Source organism: Enoplosus armatus, chromosome 23 (assembly GCF_043641665.1).
Source record: "Enoplosus armatus isolate fEnoArm2 chromosome 23, fEnoArm2.hap1, whole genome shotgun sequence".
Taxonomy (NCBI): domain Eukaryota; kingdom Metazoa; phylum Chordata; class Actinopteri; order Centrarchiformes; family Enoplosidae; genus Enoplosus; species Enoplosus armatus.
The window spans coordinates 7964612-7987282 of NC_092202.1; the positions used below are offsets into that span (position 1 = coordinate 7964612).

The following is a 22671-nucleotide window of genomic DNA, read 5'->3' on the forward strand; positions in this document are numbered from 1 at the left end:
GGCTGAAAGGCTGTGGGAGCTTTTCGTATAATGCTCTGGAAAATATGTTTTTCCTCACCTGCTTTACCACTGCAAGTGACCGTAGGTATGTTGGCATTAATCCAAAAATTTTGAAAGTCTTTTTCACATTATGCCATAAGCCGCACCAACTTTGATCAATTTTGGCTTAATTTCCGCTACATCTTCTACTCCTGGAGCAGATAGTGTGCCAATTGTCATAAAACTTTATGAGTGATCATGGAGAAACACATTTTTAAGGTGATGGCTCCCCCTGTGGATGAATGTAGGTATGCTTTGGTATACATCATGAACACGTTCCCTCTTTATTAAAAAACAATAAAACTAAAATAAATTGAAATAATGTGCATATACTGTAACTAACAAAAATATTTGTTTTTCTCTGCCAACCTGTTTTCAAAATATCTAATTCTGGTGCCATATTACAAAAGGCTGACGTAGAGTTTTGGAATCAGTTTCTTTTTATGTTTGTGGAATTTCTCCATTAATGAAAACAACTGCAAAGAAAATAGCATCTTTGTAAATCCTGTTGCTTTCAAAACAAAGTAAAATGTTATCATATAGTCTGATTATGTTTTCCTTATAAAATGTTCAGACCAGAATATTTTTGTGTAAATAAAAGAATAGATGATAAATGTCTTTTTCTAATTGATAGAAGTCACAAAACTATTCATTATCCTGTGTCTATGTCTAAACCTCTCCAACACATGGATATATCTGGGGCAAAATTCGAAAAGAAACCAGACTTTATTGCTAACACAATGTGTATCACCAGTTAAACATATCTCATGCCAATTCAATTCTCCAAAACATCTCCCTCATGTCTGATATATTTATTTGTGAATTTTCCTTCAATAATATGTTCATTTCTCCTTAGAATATTCTATTGTCAAATGTATCTATAGCTTAGCCATCACTAGACTTTCTAAAGAGCATCAAAAATCATCTTGGTGTAATATCGTATATAACAATTATGTTTAAAAATCAACTAAGTATACATTATTAAATGACCATAAGCTGTCCAAAGTGTAATACCATTATCAAACCTTTTTTCAAAGGATAAAATATTGAATATTACTGTATTCCAAGTATATTTATTTGTGAAAAATGGTGTGAAAGAAATGAAAATTAGATCATGTCAGGTTTCAGGTCAATTGTGGGACTGAATTGTCCCTACCAATATTTCAATGATCTTAAACCGTCATCATTTGTATTTATTTATATGCTGAGTTGGTAGGCGTTTTCTGCAAAACAGCAAAAGAGTAAAGGAGCGAGTTATGGCGGATACCTGACAAAATGATATGGCAGCCCTCGAGCTGTACCAACTACACATTGCCGACTAGCCGAAGCGCTACCGTTAGCGCCTGTTAGATGGATGAAAGGTGGCAAAATTTAAAGAAGCTGTTGGTATTTATGAATTACAACACCATCTTTGCTAAGTACTGACTAACAATCGCTCATTTCATTTTGTATTTCAGGTGCAATGTGCTAGCTAGTTTGTCTTCATTTCTCAAACATGACATTTTAACATCAAACCAAAGAAAAGTTGACGGACACATTTTTCAACAAGGACCAAAGTGTAACTAAGTGTAAATAACAATCTCCTGTTAGCAGCAGCTATTTATGCCAAGATAGGCAGGTGGTGCTGTAGGGTCTCAGGTGAGCTCAAATGTCACAGTGAACTGGCTGTAAGTTGACTGAAAAATAAATACAAATGGACGTTTTAGAGATTGTTTAGTGATAGGTTAATGTTGTCAATTAATGTTGATCATTGCCATGGTTCTGTGTAGCCCAAATCAACTGACTGAAAGAATTTTAGTAATAGCTGCAGTAATTTTTATTTTCTTTTTTACAGTAACAGCTATTAAAATACCATAAAAGTGTCAATTCATTATTGATACAGACAATATTCGATTGAGATTATAATTTCAGAAATCAATGTTTTAACACTTGTTTGCCAAGCACCTACAACTTCGACTACAGTAGGATTTTAAAAGTATTTTAAGCAGCTGAGTTAAATACATATTTGTTATAAATATGATTATGGCACATGGTACTGGTACACACGGTAATAATTACAATTTAAACACATACTGAAAATATTATGTATGGACTCATAGATATAGTCAATTGTCATTAGTTAATAAGTTAATAGAGGACCAGGTGCGTGAAGTTGGAAGGTGTGTGCTGTCAAGGATGTTTAGTTGTTCCTTTGCAATCAACCATTCTTGTTCATTGTGTCAGGTCACCCCAAGTTTAAATGTAACAAGTGATCATTCTTCCCAAGCCATATAGCAATTGAAATCCTCACGTGTCATTTGTCAAAAGATGTAATTTTTCATACTAGTGCAGTCCACTCTTGCTGTCTTGAGATGACAGTAGCACAAGGAAGGATGCAGTGATGAGACTGATCTTGTTGCTTACTCCATTTGAAACTTCAAAGCTCCACTGCAGCCAATTCCAGCGATAGGAGAAACTTTTGAACATATAACGCTTTTAACGATTGTGTTGGCCTGCTCCCCAAAACAAAATCAGGACATCAGTACATTTTGACCTTGACGTGCGCTGCCACACAATATCTCAAAGCTATTCCATTATGCACGTTCAAGGCCAAAGTGGTTGTGAAAGCTTTTCTCCACCTTTGGCTTGTCAAAATCCATTCAGACAGACCAAGGTTCCAATTTTATGTCGAAACTCTTTGCTGAAGTCATAGCCATGCAGTGCTCTTTCTGCATCCCAGACAGAAATTTAAAAGAAATTCAACAAAAAATCTGTAAAGAGAAATTTCCAAGTTGATGACGAAGTTCTGGCTCTCCTTCCAGTCCCTGGTTGTGCACTTCAGTTTTGTGGTCCATGTATAGTGGAAAAAAAATGAAACTGAAAGAAAGTGTATGCCACATTAATATGTTGAAGTCATATTTTGCTCTTCTCGCTGTAGTTCTTCGTCGTCCACCATTCCCTCCTCTCTGTCAATCGTTGCGCCTGTCTCCTTCTCAATATTTTCTAAGAGTGATGGCTTGCAAGTTAATAGTGTTGAATCATGCTTTAAAATCCCATTTGCATCATTGTGAGGATTTGGCCCAAGCTACAACCTTGCTCAGGAGTTTTCATGCTTCAGCCTTTCTTGGTCTGGCAAGACCAATATCTAATGGTGACTAATGTTAGCAAACTTTAGATAGATATTGCTGTATAACAGACATTATTGAGTCAGTTTGTTAGCTTTTTGACTCTTTGTGCTACTGCTATGCTTTAGCACAGTGTTACATGGACTCGCTTGGTGTCCGTGCTGTAACACAAATCTATGACATGAGACTATTGACTGGTGTTTTGAATGTTTTGGGATATTAGTTCCTTTTTTTTTTTTTTTTACCTTGCACTAGTTGCAGTTGAAAAAACAAAAATGTGTTTTGGATTTTTTAAGGCTGTTTTGTGTGTGAGTCTTTGTTATCTTACTAAAAGTTTTTGAAGAAAGATGAGAGATTTTACCTTCAGTTTTGTGTGTGTCTTGCTAGGACTTTGCTTACAAACTAGCTTACAGGCATTTATGTCTCAAGTTTACAATTACATTTTTTATATAATTTTGTGAAAGTCATCTACACCTTTGTTTCTTCTTTATTGACAACTACAACACTCTTTGCTCTTAAAGTCTGGTTAGGCTCGCCACGAAGATCAACTCAAAAAAAGGTAAAAAAAAGGAGAACATTTTACGATTACGATTTTTTAACTTTCTAGTGTGGCAGATTTTACTTGTCTGGCGAACAAGACTAAAGAAGACTGCATTAAGTTAAATATTGCTGAAGCACAGTGCTCAGTGAAGAAAGATGCATTTGTACATTAATAGTGCATCAGTGCAATTATTTTCTGACATCTCAGGGCTTAATAGAAAGTGTTATATTGTTAGCTTATTATTCGAGTGATGATTCAATGGATCAGGTGCTTAAAGTTGGCTGTGTCATTCTGTCCGTTTGACAGACATACCTAATCCACTGTCATTCATGTGTCCGGTCACAGCACTGATGCTATTGCTGGCTTGACAGCAGCCATGACAACAGTACCAGGCAGGATGCAGTGACGAGACTGATCTTGTGGCTTACTCCACTTGAAGCTGTAAATGAGGAGAAAATGAAACAAAACATTAATTTAATAAACAGCTGTGCAACTTTTATTTTTGATGAAGTAGCAGTCATTATGACTTACATGTGCCTTCAATGTCGAAGCCGTCGACATGTGGAGCTGCACTCATCAAAACACTCGCAATATGAGTGTTATTAGGAACAAATGTGCTTTCAAAGCTAAGGTCCATTGTGGTGATGATTGATCCATTACTGCAGAAGGAGAAACAAAAACTGTTGTTTGAAATATCAGATTTAAACCACTATTCCTAAATTATAGCATGTTAAGTCTTAAGAAATTACCTGAATGACACCACGTCCAAGGACTTGAAGGAGGAAGGGAATGCCCTTAGGAACCTAGGTTCAAGCTGTAGAGACAGAAAGCAAATTGTATTTAAACACTTTTTACTTCTGTTTGCCTTAGAACACTGTTCTTGTGTTTTCTGTACTTTCTGTAGCGCAGAAAACAAAATGTGGCCAGGAGAAAGGCAGACGGGAGGGAAAAGAAATGATGGGCACCAGTACAGTTTTTTTACAGTAACATTGAGTTCATTCAGGTGTATGGTGTGCAGTGATCACATTTTTTCAACTGGTATGTTTGCTTTTCTGGTGTGGACGTTTTCTACTGAGGGAATTGGCCAGGACCATCCATCACACTAAACGTTTGGCTAGCTGTGTTTGAATTCTTCATACTACATATCATACACTGTATAAGTATTGAAGGTTAAAATGCCTAAATGCCCATTTTTCTTTTGGCCCTTGCCAAACACCTCGTCGTAACAAGATGAGTACAGCCCATGGAGCAACATTTAAATTGTGTGACTCAGAAATGTCTTGAATATTATTGTAGAGATAATGTACCTCACCAATATCCTATAAAAATATATTTTCAAGATATAACATCATTGATGAAATGGAAGAATAACTTTAACCTTTGACCTGTCGAAGGTTATTGATATTTTAAGACACCTGTTTTTAATGATAACATTGGTAACACTTTATAATAAAGCCTGGGATTTACAGTTTAATTTCGGTGTGTGAACCAATAAGACTTTGGGGAACAAGGCAGTAACAATTGGGCATCTTGGAGGAAAGGAGAAATTAATTATGCTGGTGTTTTAGATACTGGTTACAGCACTGGGAAACAAAATTTTGGGGAAAATTGTGTTGACTACAACTACTCTACAACTACTCTGGGAAACCTATAAAGTAATTATGTACAGTTGCAGTACATTACGCACGGGCTGTATTATAGTGTTACCATAACATTTCAGTTCTTCTGATAAAATAATTCAGTAGGTGTACCAGAAGATTTTATTCCAAGAGTGAGACTTACCTGTGTCTTTATCATTGAAGCTCGATTTATGAAAGCTGCTGAAGATGAATTCAGCAAGTCACTTGTAAATGTGCTTAGAAGAGATCTGAAAGTCAGTCTTCTTGTTATGAGTGCTACAGTCGTAGGTGCGGCAGTCGTAGGTGAGGCAGTCGTAGGTGCGGCAGTTTTAGGTGCGGCAGTTGTAGGTGCAACAGTTGCAGTGGCAGCTGGAACAGGCCCATCTGTAAAAACATTTTTAAAGAATAAGTTAATAAGTATTCCTGCCCAAATGTCAAACTAACTTTGGTGCCACTTTCACAGACTTGTTAGGACCATTATAGGGTTAAAGGGTTAGAAAGAGTTGGCTTTGCAGATTTTTGTGTGACTTTAGTTATCTGTGCTATTTATTTTTCTTTTTTATACTTACTCTTTCTTTTCTTCTATTAATTTTTTTGGATCACTTCTCATACATTTTGGCATATGGACACAACATTCCAATTTTCACAAATGTGTGTAATGGGTGCTTACTTTCTTTTTTTAATTTGTTACAGTTATTAAGATATGAATGTTTTACTGTGATACTTTTTTGAATGGCCATCTGTGGGAGTGTGTATATATTCATCAAAATCTCAAATACTATACATGCAAAAGTCATCATACCTGGTACACAGGTACCCCATGGAGATATGCTCAACATATTAAAGCATGTGTTCAATAGCGCCACCATGTGATCGGTTATTATGCATTTTACCTTTTTGCTAATAACTCATTAACTGTTAGAATTAGAAACAATATTTTTGGACAGTGGGTTCCTTGGATTAAGCTAATTCGACTAATATAGGCAACGCCCATTTGCGCCTATAAACATATTCTGCCATTTTGGATTATTGCCTCTATTGGCACATATTTCATTGAAATCTTAGATGACCCCAAACAAAACTTTTTTGATATCATTCACATTTTTCTGTAATTGCTGATCAAATTCTTTAAGCCGTGGCCTGATGCACTAAACGGGCTATAACTCTTTAATACAGAATTTGACTGAAAGTTGGTCAGCAACATTGCAAAGTGTGTAGAATAACAACAACATGATAATTCTAGAATTCTATTGTCTTTAATAAAATGAAACTTGGTGGACAAGTTCTCCATAAGGATGTGCACAACATAAAGAAGCATGGCACCGTTAGCTTCACCTTGCAGCCAGTTATAAAATGCTTTGTGTTTTGGTCAATAACTCATGTACTGAGAGGCATAAACAGCAAAATGTTGAATGTATGGACTGAAATGTACAACACTGAAAACTGTTAGCTGTAGCAACATACGTTTGTTGCTTATTTAAAAACAGCATGAGCAATACATGTTATTTCACATGTTTAACATACTTATTAGAGTGAAACATTATGTCGTGTCAACTTACCCATTGTTACGACTGAGGTGGGATTTATGCTCACATTGAAGCTATTGTTGGAATTTTTTACAGCTTCTGCTAAGACTTGAGAAACAACACTATTCTGTGGGAGTTCTGCAGTTGGAGTAGTTTGATTGAACACAATCCCCACATCTGCTGTTGTTCCGTCCACTCGTGTTGGCGGTGGACCAGGCCTATATCATAAAACCAAATGGGACAAGTGTCAAATAATGATACGAGACGATTCTGTTGCCTTGTGTCATGTGTGATTTAGACATGGCACTATCAGCATTAGAAGATACCAATTTTAAGATCATACTCCTGCATATAAAGCAAAATAAGTGAACCACAGTTATGAAAGTGTTTTTACCTGAACTCTTTCACGTAGGTGTGATCAAACTGATGACCAAATCGTTTCCGGTATATTCTATTAAACTGCGAAAGGAAAGAAAAATTGAAAGGCCGTGAGTAGCTTTCAAGCACAATTGTCATGAAATGAGATTAAACAGGAATGCAAATTTCACTGAAATTAAATTTCAGTTTAACAGATTTGTCCTTCAGCTAAAATTGTCTGTCCAATCACTCATTCACAACACTGACACAGTCAATGACAAAGGTGTACAATTGGAAAGTTTGCTCACCATCCTGACAACTCGTCGTTCAAGATCTTGGAATCGATTGCTGTTGCGGTCAGTGAGTTCAAATGAAAAAGCTTCTCCTTGCATGTCTGCTGAGACAGTATAAACAAGTTCAGGGGCCAACGTAAGTGTTGTCGTTGCCACAGTGGTTTTTGTTACAGAAGGCGCTGTTGTTGCAGTTTTTGTTGTCAAAGCAGGTTTCGTTGCAGCAGGTGTTGTTGATGCAGCAGTTGTTATGGGAGTGGGTGTTGTTGGATCAGATGTTGTCAGAGCAGGTGTCATGGTTGCAACAGTTGTTGGAGCAGGTTTTGTTGTTGCAACACTTGTTGTCGGAACTGGTGTTGTTGCAGCAGTTGTTGTCAGAACTGGTGTTGTTGTTGTTGCCAATGGTGTTGTTGGAACAGGTGTCGTGGTTGCTGCAGTTGTTGTCGGAACAGGTATTGTTGTTGCAACGGTAGTTGTTGGAACAGGTGTTGCAATTGCTGCAGTTGTTGTCGGAACAGGTGTTGTTGCAGCTGTGGTCGGAGCAGGTGTTGTTTTTGCAACAGTTGTCGGAACTGGTGTTGTTGCAACACTTGTTGTCGGAACAGGTGTCGTGGTTGCAACAGTTGTTGTCAGAGAAGTTGTGGCTGTTGCAGCAGTTGTTTCCAAAGCAGGTGCTGTTGCGGCAGTTGTTGCCAAAGCAGCTGCTGTTGCAACAGTTGTGGTTGTTGCAGCAGTTGTTACCAGAGCAGGTGTTGTAGTTGCAACAATTGTTGTCAGAACTGGTGTAGTTGTTGTTGCCAGTGTTGTTGTTGGAACAGGTGTTGTGGTTGCAAGAGTTGTTGTTGGAGTAGGTGTCGTCGTTGCAATGGTAGTTGTTGGAACAGGTGTTGTAGTTGCTGCAGTTGTTGCAGCAGGTGTTGCTGCAGTTGTTGCTGTAGCTGTTGTTGTCAGAGCAGGCGTTGTTGTTTCAGCAGTTGTCAGAACAGGTGTCGTGGTTGCAACAGTTGTTTTTAGAATAGGTGTTATCGTTGCAACAGTAGTTGTTGGAAGAGGTGTTATAGTTGCTGCAGTTGTCAGAACTGGTGTTGTTTTTGTTGCCAGTGTTGTTGTCGGAACTTGTGTCGTTGCAACAGTTGTTGTCAGAACTGGTGTTGTTGGTGGAACAGGTGTTGTGGTTGCAACAGTTGTTGTAAGAGCAGGTGTTGTTGTTGTTGCCAGTGCTGTCGGAACTTGTGTCGTTGCAAAAGTTGTTGTGAGAGCTGTTGTTGTTGGAGCAGGTGTTGTGGTTGCAGCAGTTGTTGTCGGAACAGGTGTCGTGGTTGCAACAGTTGTTGTTGGAATAGGTGTCGTCGTTGCAACGGTAGTTGTCGGAACTGGTGTTGTTGTTGCAGCAGTTGTTGTCAGAACTGGTGTTGTTGTTGTTGTCAGAACTGGTGTTGTTGGTGGAACAGTTGTTGTAGTTGCAACAGTTGTTGTTGGGGCAGGTGTCGTTGCAACGGTAGTTGTTGGAACTGCTGTTGTGGTTGCAACAGTTGTTGTCGGCGCAGGTGTTGTTTTTGTTGCCAGAGTTGTTGTCAGAACAGGTGTCGTGGTTGCAACAGTTGTTGTTGGAATAGGTGTCGTCGTTGCAACGGTAGTTGTTGGAACAGGTGTTGTAGTTGCTGCAGTTGTTGTCAGAACTGGTGTTGTCGTTGTTGCCAGTGTTGTTGTCGGAACAGGTGTTGTGGTTGCAACAGTTGTTGTTGGAATAGCTGTCGTCGTTGCAACCGTAGTTGTTGGAACAGGTGTTGTAGTTGCTGCAGTTGTTGTCAGAACTGGTGCTGTTGTTGTTGCCAGTGTTGTTGTCGGAACAGGTGTTGTGGTTGCAACAGTTGTTGTTGGAATAGCTGTCGTCGTTGCAACCATAGTTGTTGGAACAGGTGTTGTAGTTGCTGCAGTTTTTGTCAGAACTGGTGCTGTTGTTGTTGCCAGTGTTGTTGTCGGAACTGGTGTTGTTGCAACAGTTGTTGTCAGAACTGGTGTTGTTGTTGTTGCCAGTGTTGTTGTCGGAACTGGTGTTGTTGCAACAGTTGTTGTCAGAACTGGCGTTGTTGTTGCCAGTGTTGTTGTTGGAACTGGTGTTGTTGTTGCAACAGTTGTTGTCGTAGCAGGTGTTATTGTTGTTGCCTGTGTTGTTGTTGGAACAGGTGTTGTGGTTGCAACAGTTGTTGTTGGAATAGGTGTCGTCGTTGCAACAGTAGTTGTCGGAACTGATGTCGTTGTTGCAGCAGTTGTTGTCGGAGCAGGTGTTGTCGTTGCAGCAGTTGTTGTCGGAACTGGTGTCGTGGTTGCAACAGTTGTTGTTGGAATAGGTGTCGTCGTTGCAACGGTAGTTGTCGGAACTGGTGTCGTTGTTGCAGCAGTTGTTGTCGGAGCAGGTGTTGTCGTTGCAGCAGTTGTTGTCGGAACAGGTGTCGTGGTTGCAACAGTTGTTGTTGGAATAGGTGTCGTCGTTGCAAAGGTAGTAGTTGGAACAGGTGTTGTAGTTGCTGCAGTTGTTGCCAGAACTGGTGTTGTTGTTGTTGCCAGTGTTGTTGTCGGAACAGGTGTTGTGGTTGCAACAGTTGTTGTTGGAATAGCTGTCGTCGTTGCAACCATAGTTGTTGGAACAGGTGTTGTAGTTGCTGCAGTTGTTGTCAGAACTGGTGCTGTTGTTGTTGCCAGTGTTGTTGTCGGAACTGGTGTTGTTGCAACAGTTGTTGTCAGAACTGGTGTTGTTGTTGTTGCCTGTGTTGTTGTTGGAACAGGTGTTGTGGTTGCAACAGTTGTTGTTGGAATAGGTGTCGTCGTTGCAACAGCAGTTGTCGGAACTGGTGACGTTGTTGCAGCAGCAGTTGTTGTCGGAGCAGGTGTTGTCGTTGCAGCAGTTGTTGTCGGAACAGATGTCGTGGTTGCAACAGTTGTTGTTAGAATAGGTGTCGTAGTTGTTGGAACAGGTGTTGTAGTTGCTGCACTTGTTGTCGGAACTGGTGTTGTTGTTGCAACAGTTGTTGTCAGAGCTGGTGTTGTTGTTGTTGTCAGTGTTGTTGTCGGAGCAGGTGTTTTTGTTGCAGCAGTTGTTGTCAGAACTGGTGTTGTTGTTGTTGTCAGAACTAGTGTTGTTGTTGGAACAGGTGTTGTGGTTGCAACAGTTGTTGTTGGGGCAGGTGTCGTTTCAACGGTAGTTGTTGGAACAGCTGTTGTGGTTGCAACAGTTGTTGTCGGCGCAGGTGTTGTTGCCAGTGTTGTTGTCGGAACTGGTGTTGTTGCAGCAGTTGTTGTCAGAACTGGTGTTGTTGTTGTTGCCAGTGTTGTTGTTGGAACTGGTGTTGTTGTTGCAACAGTTGTTGTCGTAGCAGGTGTTATTGTTGTTGCCTGTGTTGTTGTTGGAACAGGTGTTGTGGTTGCAACAGTTGTTGTTGGAATAGGTGTCGTCGTTACAACGGTAGTTGTCGGAACAGGTGTTGTGGTTGCAACAGTTGTTGTCAGAGCAGGTGTCGTTTCAACGGTAGTTGTTGGAACAGGTGTTGTTGCCAGTGTTGTTGTCGGAACAGGTGTTGTGGTTGCAACAGTTGTTGTTGGAATAGCTGTCGTCGTTGCAACCGTAGTTGTTGGAACAGGTGTTGTAGTTGCTGCAGTTGTTGTCAGAACTGGTGCTGTTGTTGTTGCCAGTGTTGTTGTCGGAACAGGTGTTGTGGTTGCAACAGTTGTTGTTGGAATAGCTGTCGTCGTTGCAACCGTAGTTGTTGGAACAGGTGTTGTAGTTGCTGCAGTTGTTGTCAGAACTGGTGCTGTTGTTGTTGCCAGTGTTGTTGTTGGAACAGGTTTTGTGGTTGCAACAGTTGTTGTTGGAATAGCTGTCGTCGTTGCAACCATAGTTGTTGGAACAGGTGTTGTAGTTGCTGCAGTTGTTGTCAGAACTGGTGCTGTTGTTGTTGCCAGTGTTGTTGTCGGAACTGGTGTTGTTGCAACAGTTGTTGTCAGAACTGGTGTTGTTGTTGTTGCCAGTGTTGTTATCGGAACTGGTGTTGTTGCAACAGTTGTTGTCAGAACTGGTGTTGTTGTTGTTGCCAGTGTTGTTGTTGGAACTGGTGTTGTTGCAACAGTTGTTGTCAGAACTGGTGTTGTTGTTGTTGCCAGTGTTGTTGTTGGAACTGGTGTTGTTGTTGCAACAGTTGTTGTCGTAGCAGGTGTTATTGTTGTTGTCGGAGCAGGTGTTGTCGTTGCAGCAGTTGTTGTCGGAACTGGTGTCGTGGTTGCAACAGTTGTTGTTGGAATAGGTGTCGTCGTTGCAACGGTAGTTGTCGGAACTGGTGTCGTTGTTGCAGCAGTTGTTGTCGGAGCAGGTGTTGTCGTTGCAGCAGTTGTTGTCGGAACAGGTATCGTGGTTGCAACAGTTGTTGTTGGAATAGGTGTCGTCGTTGCAACGGTAGTTGTTGGAACAGGTGTTGTAGTTGCTGCAGTTGTTGTCAGAACTGGTGCTGTTGTTGTTGCCAGTGTTGTTGTTGGAACAGGTGTTGTGGTTGCAACAGTTGTTGTTGGAATAGGTGTCGTCGTTGCAACAGTAGTTGTCGGAACTGGTGTCGTTGTTGCAGCAGTTGTTGTCGGAGCAGGTGTTGTCGTTGCAGCAGTTGTTGTCGGAACAGGTGTTGTTGTTGTTGCCAGAGTTGTTGTCGGAACTGGTGTTGTTGCAACAGTTGTTGTCAGAACTGGCGTTGTTGTTGTTGCCAGTGTTGTTGTTGGAACTGGTGTTGTTGTTGCAACAGTTGTTGTCGTAGCAGGTGTTATTGTTGTTGTTGGAACAGGTGTTGTGGTTGCAACAGTTGTTGTTGGAATAGGTGTCGTCGTTGCAACAGTAGTTGTCGGAACTGGTGTTGTCGTTGCAGCAGTTGTTGTCGGAACTGGTGTCGTGGTTGCAACAGTTGTTGTTGGAATAGGTGTCGTCGTTGCAACGGTAGTTGTCGGAACTGGTGTCGTTGTTGCAGCAGTTGTTGTCGGAGCAGGTGTTGTCGTTGCAGCAGTTGTTGTCGGAACAGGTGTCGTGGTTTCAACAGTTGTTGTTGGAATAGGTGTCGTCGTTGCAACGGTAGTTGTTGGAACAGGTGTTGTAGTTGCTGCAGTTGTTGTCAGAACTGGTGTTGTGGTTGTTGCCAGTGTTGTTGTCGGAACAGGTGTTGTGGTTGCAACAGTTGTTGTTGGAATAGCTGTCGTCGTTGCAACCATAGTTGTTGGAACAGGTGTTGTAGTTGCTGCAGTTGTTGTCAGAACTGGTGCTGTTGTTGTTGCCAGTGTTGTTGTCGGAACTGGTGTTGTTGCAACAGTTGTTGTCAGAACTGGTGTTGTTGTTGTTGCCAGTGTTGTTGTCGGAACAGGTGTTGTGGTTGCAACAGTTGTTGTTGGAATAGCTGTCGTCGTTGCAACCATAGTTGTTGGAACAGGTGTTGTAGTTGCTGCAGTTGTTGTCAGAACTGGTGTTGTTGTTGTTGCCAGTGTTGTTGTCGGAACAGGTGTTGTGGTTGCAACAGTTGTTGTTGGAATAGCTGTCGTCGTTGCAACCATAGTTGTTGGAACAGGTGTTGTAGTTGCTGCAGTTGTTGTCAGAACTGGTGCTGTTGTTGTTGCCAGTGTTGTTGTCGGAACTGGTGTTGTTGCAACAGTTGTTGTCAGAACTGGTGTTGTTGTTGTTGCCAGTGTTGTTGTTGGAACTGGTGTTGTTGTTGCAACAGTTGTTGTCGTAGCAGGTGTTATTGTTGTTGCCAGTGTTGTTGTTGGAACAGGTGTTGTGGTTGCAACAGTTGTTGTTGGAGCAGGTGTCGTTGCAACTGTAGTTGTTGGAACAGGTGTTGTGGTTGCAACAGTTGTTGTCAGAGCAGGTGTCGTTTCAACGGTAGTTGTTGGAACAGGTGTTGTTGCAGCAGTTGTTGTCGGAACAGGTGTCGTGGTTGCAACAGTTGTTGTTGGGGCAGGTGTCGTTGCAACGGTAGTTGTTGGAACAGCTGTTGTGGTTGCAACAGTTGTTGTCGGCGCAGGTGTTGTTGTTGGAACAGGTGTTGTGGTTGCAACAGTTGTTGTTGGAGCAGGTGTCGTTGCAACTGTAGTTGTTGGAACAGGTGTTGTTGCAACAGTTGTTGTTGGAATAGGTGTCGTCGTTGCAACGGTAGTTGTTGGAACAGGTGTTGTAGTTGCTGCAGTTGTTGTCAGAACTGGTGTTGTTGTTGTTGCCAGTGTTGTTGTCGGAACAGGTGTTGTGGTTGCAACAGTTGTTGTTGGAATAGCTGTCGTCGTTGCAACCGTAGTTGTTGGAACAGGTGTTGTAGTTGCTGCAGTTGTTGTCAGAACTGGTGCTGTTGTTGTTGCCAGTGTTGTTGTCGGAACAGGTGTTGTGGTTGCAACAGTTGTTGTTGGAATAGCTGTCGTCGTTGCAACCATAGTTGTTGGAACAGGTGTTGTAGTTGCTGCAGTTGTTGTCTGAACTGGTGCTGTTGTTGTTGCCAGTGTTGTTGTCAGAACTGGTGTTGTTGCAACAGTTGTTGTCAGAACTGGTGTTGTTGTTGTTGCCAGTGTTGTTGTTGGAACTGGTGTTGTTGTTGCAACAGTTGTTGTCGTACCAGCTGTTATTGTTGTTGCCTGTGTTGTTGTTGGAACAGGTGTTGTGGTTGCAACAGTTGTTGTTGGAATAGGTGTCGTCGTTGCAACAGTAGTTGTCGGAACTGGTGTCGTTGTTGCAGCAGTTGTTGTCGGAGCAGGTGTTGTCGTTGCAGCAGTTGTTGTCGGAACAGGTGTTGTTGTTGTTGCCAGAGTTGTTGTCGGAACTGGTGTTGTTGCAACAGTTGTTGTCAGAACTGGCGTTGTTGTTGTTGCCAGTGTTGTTGTTGGAACTGGTGTTGTTGTTGCAACAGTTGTTGTCGTAGCAGGTGTTATTGTTGTTGTTGGAACAGGTGTTGTGGTTGCAACAGTTGTTGTTGGAATAGGTGTCGTCGTTGCAACAGTAGTTGTCGGAACTGGTGTCGTTGTTGCAGCAGTTGTTGTCGGAACAGGTGTTGTAGTTGCTGCAGTTGTTGTCAGAACTGGTGTTGTTGTTGTTGCCAGTGTTGTTGTCGGAACAGGTGTTGTGGTTGCAACAGTTGTTGTTGGAATAGCTGTCGTCGTTGCAACCATAGTTGTTGGAACAGGTGTTGTAGTTGCTGCAGTTGTTGTCAGAACTGGTGCTGTTGTTGTTGCCAGTGTTGTTGTCGGAACTGGTGTTGTTGCAACAGTTGTTGTCAGAACTGGTGTTGTTGTTGTTGCCAGTGTTGTTGTTGGAACTGGTGTTGTTGTTGCAACAGTTGTTGTCGTAGCAGGTGTTATTGTTGTTGCCAGTGTTGTTGTTGGAACAGGTGTTGTGGTTGCAACAGTTGTTGTTGGAGCAGGTGTCGTTGCAACTGTAGTTGTTGGAACAGGTGTTGTGGTTGCAACAGTTGTTGTCAGAGCAGGTGTCGTTTCAACGGTAGTTGTTGGAACAGGTGTTGTTGCAGCAGTTGTTGTCCGAACAGGTATCGTGGTTGCAACAGTTGTTGTTGGGGCAGGTGTCGTTGCAACGGTAGTTGTTGGAACAGCTGTTGTGGTTGCAACAGTTGTTGTCGGCGCAGGTGTTGTTGTTGTTGCCAGTGTTGTTGTTGGAACAGGTGTTGTGGTTGCAACAGTTGTTGTTGGAGCAGGTGTCGTTGCAACTGTAGTTGTTGGAACAGGTGTTGTTGCAGCAGTTGTTGTCGGAACAGGTGTCGTGGTTGCAACAGTTGTTGTTGGAATAGCTGTCGTCGTTGCAACCGTAGTTGTTGGAACAGGTGTTGTAGTTGCTGCAGTTGTTGTCAGAACTGGTGTTGTTGTTGTTGCCAGTGTTGTTGTCGGAACAGGTGTTGTGGTTGCAACAGTTGTTGTTGGAATAGCTGTCGTCGTTGCAACCGTAGTTGTTGGAACAGGTGTTGTAGTTGCTGCAGTTGTTGTCAGAACTGGTGCTGTTGTTGTTGCCAGTGTTGTTGTCGGAACAGGTGTTGTGGTTGCAACAGTTGTTGTTGGAATTGCTGTCGTCGTTGCAACCATAGTTGTTGGAACAGGTGTTGTAGTTGCTGCAGTTGTTGTCTGAACTGGTGCTGTTGTTGTTGCCAGTGTTGTTGTCAGAACTGGTGTTGTTGCAACAGTTGTTGTCAGAACTGGTGTTGTTGTTGTTGCCAGTGTTGTTGTCGGAACTGGTGTTGTTGCAACAGTTGTTGTCAGAACTGGCGTTGTTGTTGTTGCCAGTGTTGTTGTTGGAACTGGTGTTGTTGTTGCAACAGTTGTTGTCGTAGCAGGTGTTATTGTTGTTGCCTTTGTTGTTGTTGGAACAGGTGTTGTGGTTGCAACAGTTGTTGTTGGAATAGCTGTCGTCGTTGCAACCATAGTTGTTGGAACAGGTGTTGTAGTTGCTGCAGTTGTTGTCAGAACTGGTGCTGTTGTTGTTGCCAGTGTTGTTGTCGGAACAGGTGTTGTAGTTGCTGCAGTTGTTGTCAGAACTGGTGCTGTTGTTGTTGCCAGTGTTGTTGTCGGAACAGGTGTTGTAGTTGCTGCAGTTGTTGTCAGAACTGGTGCTGTTGTTGTTGCCTGTGTTGTTGTCGGAACTGGTGTTGTTGCAACAGTTGTTGTCAGAACTGGTGTTGTTGTTGTTGCCAGTGTTGTTGTCGGAACTGGTGTTGTTGTTGCAACAGTTGTTTTCGTAGCAGGTGTTATTGTTGTTGCCTGTGTTGTTGTTGGAACAGGTGTTGTGGTTGCAACAGTTGTTGTTGGAATAGGTGTCGTCGTTGCAACAGTAGTTGTCGGAACTGGTGTCGTTGTTGCAGCAGTTGTTGTCGGAGCAGGTGTTGTCGTTGCAGCAGTTGTTGTCGGAACAGGTGTCGTGGTTGCAACAGTTGTTGTTGGAATAGGTGTCGTCGTTGCAACGGTAGTTGTCGGAACTGGTGTCGTTGTTGCAGCAGTTATTGTTGGAGCAGGTGTTGTCGTTGCAGCAGTTGTTGTCTGAACAGGTGTTGTGGTTGCAACAGTTGTTGTTGGAATAGGTGTCGTCGTTGCAACGGTAGTTGTTGGAACAGGTGTTGTAGTTGCTGCAGTTGTTGTCAGAACTGGTGTTGTTGTTGTTGCCAGTGTTGTTGTCGGAACAGGTGTTGTTGCAACAGTTGTTGTCAGAACTGGTGTTGTTGTTGTTGCCAGTGTTGTTGTTGTTGAAACTGGTGTTGTTGTTGCAACAGTTGTTGTCGTAGCAGGTGTTATTGTTGTTGCCTGTGTTGTTGTTGGAACAGGTGTTGTGGTTGCAACAGTAGTTGTCAGAACTGGTGTTGTTGATGCAGCAGTTGTTGTCGGAGCAGGTGTTGTTGTTGCAGCAGTTGTTGTCGGAACAGGTGTCGTGGTTGCAACAGTTGTTGTTGGAATAGGTGTCGTCGTTGCAACGGTAGTTGTCGGAACTGGTGTCGTTGTTGCAGCAGTTGTTGTCGGAGCAGGTGTTGTCGTTGCAGCAGTTGTTGTCGGAACAGGTGTCGTGGTTGCAACAGTTGTTGTTGGAATAGGTGTCGACGTTGCAACGGTAGTTGTTGGAAAAAGTGTTGTAGTTGCTGCAGTTGTTGTCAGAACTGGTGTTGTTGTTGTTGCCAGTGTTGTTGTCGGAACAGGTTTTGTGGTTGCAACAGTTGTTGTTGGAATAGGTGTCGTTTTTGCAACAGTAGTTGTCGGAACTGGTGTAGTGGTTGTAACAGTAGTTGTTGGAACAGGTGTTGTAGTTGCTGCAGTTGTTGTCAGAACTGGTGCTGTTGTTGTTGCCAGTGTTGTTGTCGGAACTGGTGTTGTTGCAACAGTTGTTGTCAGAACTGGTGTCGTCGTTGCAACGGTAGTTGTTGGAACAGGTGTTGTAGTTGCTGCAGTTGTTGTCAGAACTGGTGTTGTTGTTGTTGCCAGTGTTGTTGTCGGAACTGGTGTTGTTGTTGCAACAGTTGTTGTTGGAACAGGTGTCGTCGTTGCAACGGTAGTTGTTGGAACAGGTGATGTTGTTGTCGGAACAGGTGTCGTTGTTGCAACGGTAGTTGTTGGAACAGGTGATGTTGTTGTCGGAACAGGTGTCGTGGTTGCAACAGTTGTTGTTGGAATAGCTGTCGTCGTTGCAACCGTAGTTGTTTGAACAGGTGTTGTAGTTGCTGCAGTTGTTGTCAGAACTGTTGTTGTTGTTGTTGCCAGTGTTGTTGTTGGAACAGGTGTCGTAATTGTTACAGAAGTTGTTGTCGGAGCAGGTGTTGTTGTTGCTGCAGTCGTTGGAACAGCTGTTGTAGTTGCTGCAGTTGTTGCAGCAGTTGTTGTCGGAGCAGGTTTTGTTGCAGCAGTTGTTGTCGGAGCAGGTTTTGTTGCAGCAGTTGTTGTCAGAACAGCTGTTATTGCAGCAGCTGTGGTTGTATCAGCAGTTGGTGTTGCAGGGCCTGTTATTGAAGGTGTTTGTGCAGCTGCTCGTTTTGTTTCCAAATCCATAGCTGCTATTGATAAGGAAGAAACAGAAACTTATGTGATGCTTAAAATTATTTACAAAACTTTTCAGCCACTATTTTAAAATAGTTCTCAAGTCAAACCATTAATAGAAACCTTTTGCTTTACTGTGTTACTTGGAGTTTATTCCAGAAAGCAGGTTAATTGAAAACGCATTGACTCAGGAAGCGGTTCTCTCCCATGCCTTTTCTCTCTCCTTTGTTGCTGCTGTGTTGCAAACTGAAAACTCGGAATTCATCAACTCAGAGTTTAGGGTTAGGCTCAGAGTTTGTTAAACCTGCTTTCTGGAATAGTCCCCAGGTCAGTCTCTTGTTCAACTAACCTAACCATAGGTTCTGTAAACAAACATGATAAAAAGTAGAACACACCAAAACACGGTTTAGCGTTTGTCTTTATGAAATGATAGTGATCTAAGAGTGATAATAGACTGTGTCTGATGTGTCTTTGTATAAGAAATATTGGATTAGGTGCATGCACAAACTCCACCTTAACTTCATGTTGTGTCATTCCCCACACCTTTTCCATTATTTTGTATCAAGACACTTTAAAGGCAACCAGTTTAACATCACTCAGCTTACCTGTTATAATCAGGACAATTGATATGATCCGTCTGACACGCATCTTGTCTTCCTTTGAATCTATAAAATCAAACAGTACAGAGACTTACTAAGAGAAGCAGCATACCGAAACCTTTTGAAACTTTTATGTGATTTGTTTTGTTCTGTGTACTTCTATTCAATTGTGTTTTAAATGAAACAGAAAGAAAATTAACTTAGTACACAGTTCACAGTATTCAATCTGCAAATGACTGCAAATCTGAGTATCGGAGTATTTTTAGCCTTTATAACTCAAGGTACAAAAAACATCCAAAGGCATAGGGTTTGATGCAAATAACCATTACAATACAGAATGTGTCCCCCTCATAATAATCCATATCCTGAACCAGTTGTGTTTTATACTTTGAAAGGAAATGTGGTAAAATGCAGCTTTCATTTCTTTGAAACTCTTATGTTGTATTGTACACTTTCATTAATTTGGCGCTCTGACAAAATACAGTAATCATAATAAGTCATCTGTGAACCCGAAGAAAATATCCACGCCTACCTATACTGGCAACCCGAATTCACCTGGCTCCTGGCTATGCCGTGCGAAGTAGCTGCTAACAAAGTTAGCTTGTAAATGAACATACCAGAAAAACATTAACAGCTCCTAGAGTGTCTTTTAGTGCAACCAAACGTCTCTATTTTAGGTCACCGTGGTCAATCACAAGGTAGCTTGAAAGCGCTTCAGACCATAAACTCAATAGGAAAACCTTTATTGAGGTAATAAATCAAGTGAGAAGTAGGGTAATTTTCTCATGGACTTCAATACAACCGGACTTCTTTTTGAAACCAGTGGAGTCGCCCCCTGCCGGTCAATAGAAAGAATGCAGGTTTAAGGCACCTTTCAGACCTGGAGGTTGGTGCTTGGCTAAAAGTAAACCTTGCCTGACAAATATTTTGCTTCCCATGTTCCATCTTCAATTTCTAGTGTTTTTAGACTCCATTTTTTTCTTATCCAGGTTAGAGCTGATGGAATAACACATCTACATGCACTACCTCAACAAGCAGAGTACTTGAACAGACAGGTGCACTGAGTGAGAAGACTGCTCTTTAACCATCCTAAACACTCAGTCCCTGCAAATGTCTGCAATCATCAACCAGGCTGAAATGTCTTTGAGCAAAGCACTGAAACTCTATTAGCAATATGACCCTGATGTTTGACCCCATGATGGAGAAGGACGAACAAGAACTATCCCTACAAGAACTAATACTGTGTCAATTCAATTCAATTCAATTCAATTTTATTTATTTAGCGCCAAATCACAAAAGTCATCTCATGACACTTTACAAATAGAGCAGGTCTAGACCAACTCTTTATAATGTTATTGCAGAGACCCAACAGTTCCCACCATAAGCAAGCAACATATCACAGTTTTATTTTTCATATTTGATAATAGGATGCTGTGTTTGTACCTAAAACAGTCAGATGTCACAAACAGTCACATTTTTATGGTGCGGTGAAAAGAAAGGCTACATGTACCATGATAATGGAGATGGGAACAAAAATTAAATGGTGCTTTCAATTGGGGAAAAAAGTTGAATATCAGCCAAAGAGAAATTGTTTAAGCAGGATTTCACAACATATTACAAAATGTATTAATAACTTCATGTGACAATCACTTATCTCATAGATAGATATATGGTAATGTGCAAGAATGACACATAATTTATAATGAAATGCATGAACATTTCCTAAAATTAGGACAGAGGCTATTAATAGAATTAATTGGTATAATAGAAAACTAACACACAAACAAGACACACACACACACACACACCCACACACACACATAAATGTAAAAAAAGGTGTACGTATAGACTAAAAATGTACTTACCCAAAATGAAAAGATGAAATGTTATAAATTTCCCCTTTCAGTTTTGGATGGGTTTTTTTAAAACTATGTTCGTGTCTTTTAATTCTGTCCAGTTCACTTATGTGATATTGTAACCCTTTCACCTTATGTGACAGTCCACAGCTATTGAGGCCTATTTATACTGGAATTGAATATGACGTGACTCATGCGTGATACATTTTTCAGAAATGTTGTGACACCAACGTTGTGAACAAGCCCAAATCACAGAATAGAGGATCTGTCAATCTGTCATTTTCTTGGCTCACTACTATGGCATCTTTTGTTCTGTGAGACAAGTTGCTGGTTCATCCCATCTATCTGAATGTTGAAAGAAGTTCCACCAGTGTGACAAGTTATGACTAACAAATAAATATAGAGTTATAGTGAAGTGGTAATGGAGCAGGAATAAATGCAAGAGAGAAAAAAAGGGATCAGAGTAAATCTTTAAATAGATGATACAATTATGATACAGTTAACATACATAACAGTAATGTTTCTTCATCAAAAAGCATCTCAGTTTTATTTCTTGCAAATGCATGACAAACAATGGCAACATATTGTTGTAATAAATTCAAGTAAACTGCAGGTGCTTTTACAGGGTTTCTGCAGTGTTCACCAAGTTAAATTTAAAGCGTTTTAATGCCTTTTTAATACCACACAGAATGCCATTTAACACTTGTTCATGATTACACTGGCCAAAGTATGAAAGTTTGGTGGAAAACCAGTTGGGATGAAACAGCCTAAAATTATTTGTTATTATATCACATTTTTTTTCAGTACTTGCCGGCATTTCAGAATGACAATGAACACAACTTGGACCTGGATAAGCGGCATAAAATGGATGGATGGAGTAACCAATTCAAAATGTATTCCAGTTTACTGAAGTTTTTATATAATATATGATATTGATATTTGCCCATTATGAGTCAATGAGCTTCATAGATAACATAGCTAGCTGCAGCAAGAGCGGTTGCACATATAACAGTCAGCACTGTTATAAAAAAAATGAATAAAGAACTGAACAGCCTTCCACTTTTAATTTATAAGTGTGTAACATTTCTTAACAATTTACAATATGATAAATCAAAAAACAATTTATAATTAACATTACTGATTAAGACTAAATATTTGACAAATATAAGTTTTGTAAATGAAAACGAAGACCTTTGTATATTCAATTTAAGCCTTTTTTGAGAAATGAGAAATGCTTTTTAAGACTTTTAAAGATCATCAGATATCCTGTTATACTGCTTTTTGTTGAAAATGTGTTTTGCAAGTGGGTTGATTGATGTATTTTGTACCCCACAGCTTTTTTAGTGATTTGTATGTGATATGAATCCATTTGAATATCCTCCTTTGTATTCACTGGCACTGGAGCAGGTTAAAGCCAAACATTAATGTTAAATTTTAGGTTAATTTTTGCCTGGTCTATGAAGAATTTATTGTCTTAAACCACTTAAATTGATATATAGTGACTGTGTAGTTTTCATTGTCAGGATGCATAGCTTTTAGTTTCAGTGATGCCTTTGGCTAATTGTCCCTGTGTTGTCTTTGCATTGCTCCTTCTAGTGATCACCTGTCAATCAAACATTGTTGAGGATCCTTTTTTGCAATAATAATAATACAAATTATGCTGAACAGCAAACACGTCAAGAGACAATGATGCAGCTCCACATTTTTATATCATGTGACTTTGCTCCTCCTTCACTTAAAGGTCATTGCGAGTCATTGTATTGCTGGTTTTCATAATTAATACTTGACAGGCAATGATTATCTGATTCCTAAAGTCAAAAGCAAGATGAAGCTTTGTGCTCACACATTGAGAAAATAGTATTATAGATAATAAATATTAGTGATAAAACTAGCCAATTCCCTGTTGATTAAATATTCAAAAATAGAGCTGATAAAGACAAGACACCCAGACCAGACTGAAAAACAAGAGACTAATAAAGAGGCCAATTTTCCGGCCTGTATCCAAAACTACCTGTACAACGCGCTAAAGCCGAAGACACTTTGTTAGAGACATGTAAGTTGCCATAAATAAGGTTTAGGGGTGTGATTAAGTGCTAGACAGCTGTGTCACTGTGTTTCCAAAGAACAGAAGAACCAGTTTATCAAACACTTAAAAAAGGTGTGGGAATCTAATGTAGGCATAACAATGGAACAATGTGTACCACTACCAGTACAAA

At 40.9% G+C, this 22671-nt stretch overlaps 2 protein-coding genes across 2 annotated transcripts; both read right to left on the reverse strand.

The window, feature by feature from the left end:
• Positions 1–8443: 8443 nt before the first annotated feature.
• On the reverse strand, positions 8444–12717 carry LOC139306282 (probable serine/threonine-protein kinase clkA). Its single transcript, XM_070930227.1, has 5 exons — positions 12664–12717; positions 12379–12395; positions 11632–12239; positions 10465–10468; positions 8444–9407 (listed from the first exon to the last, which is right to left on the reverse strand). Exons 1-5 carry the CDS (start codon positions 12715–12717, stop codon positions 8444–8446), a joined length of 1647 nt encoding a protein of 548 aa, XP_070786328.1.
• Positions 12718–13375: 658 nt separating this feature from the next.
• Positions 13376–18357, reverse strand: LOC139306284 (putative uncharacterized protein DDB_G0282133). Its single transcript, XM_070930228.1, has 5 exons — positions 18350–18357; positions 16900–17930; positions 16042–16521; positions 14980–15612; positions 13376–13962 (listed from the first exon to the last, which is right to left on the reverse strand). Exons 1-5 carry the CDS (start codon positions 18355–18357, stop codon positions 13376–13378), a joined length of 2739 nt encoding a protein of 912 aa, XP_070786329.1.
• Positions 18358–22671: the final 4314 nt, after the last annotated feature.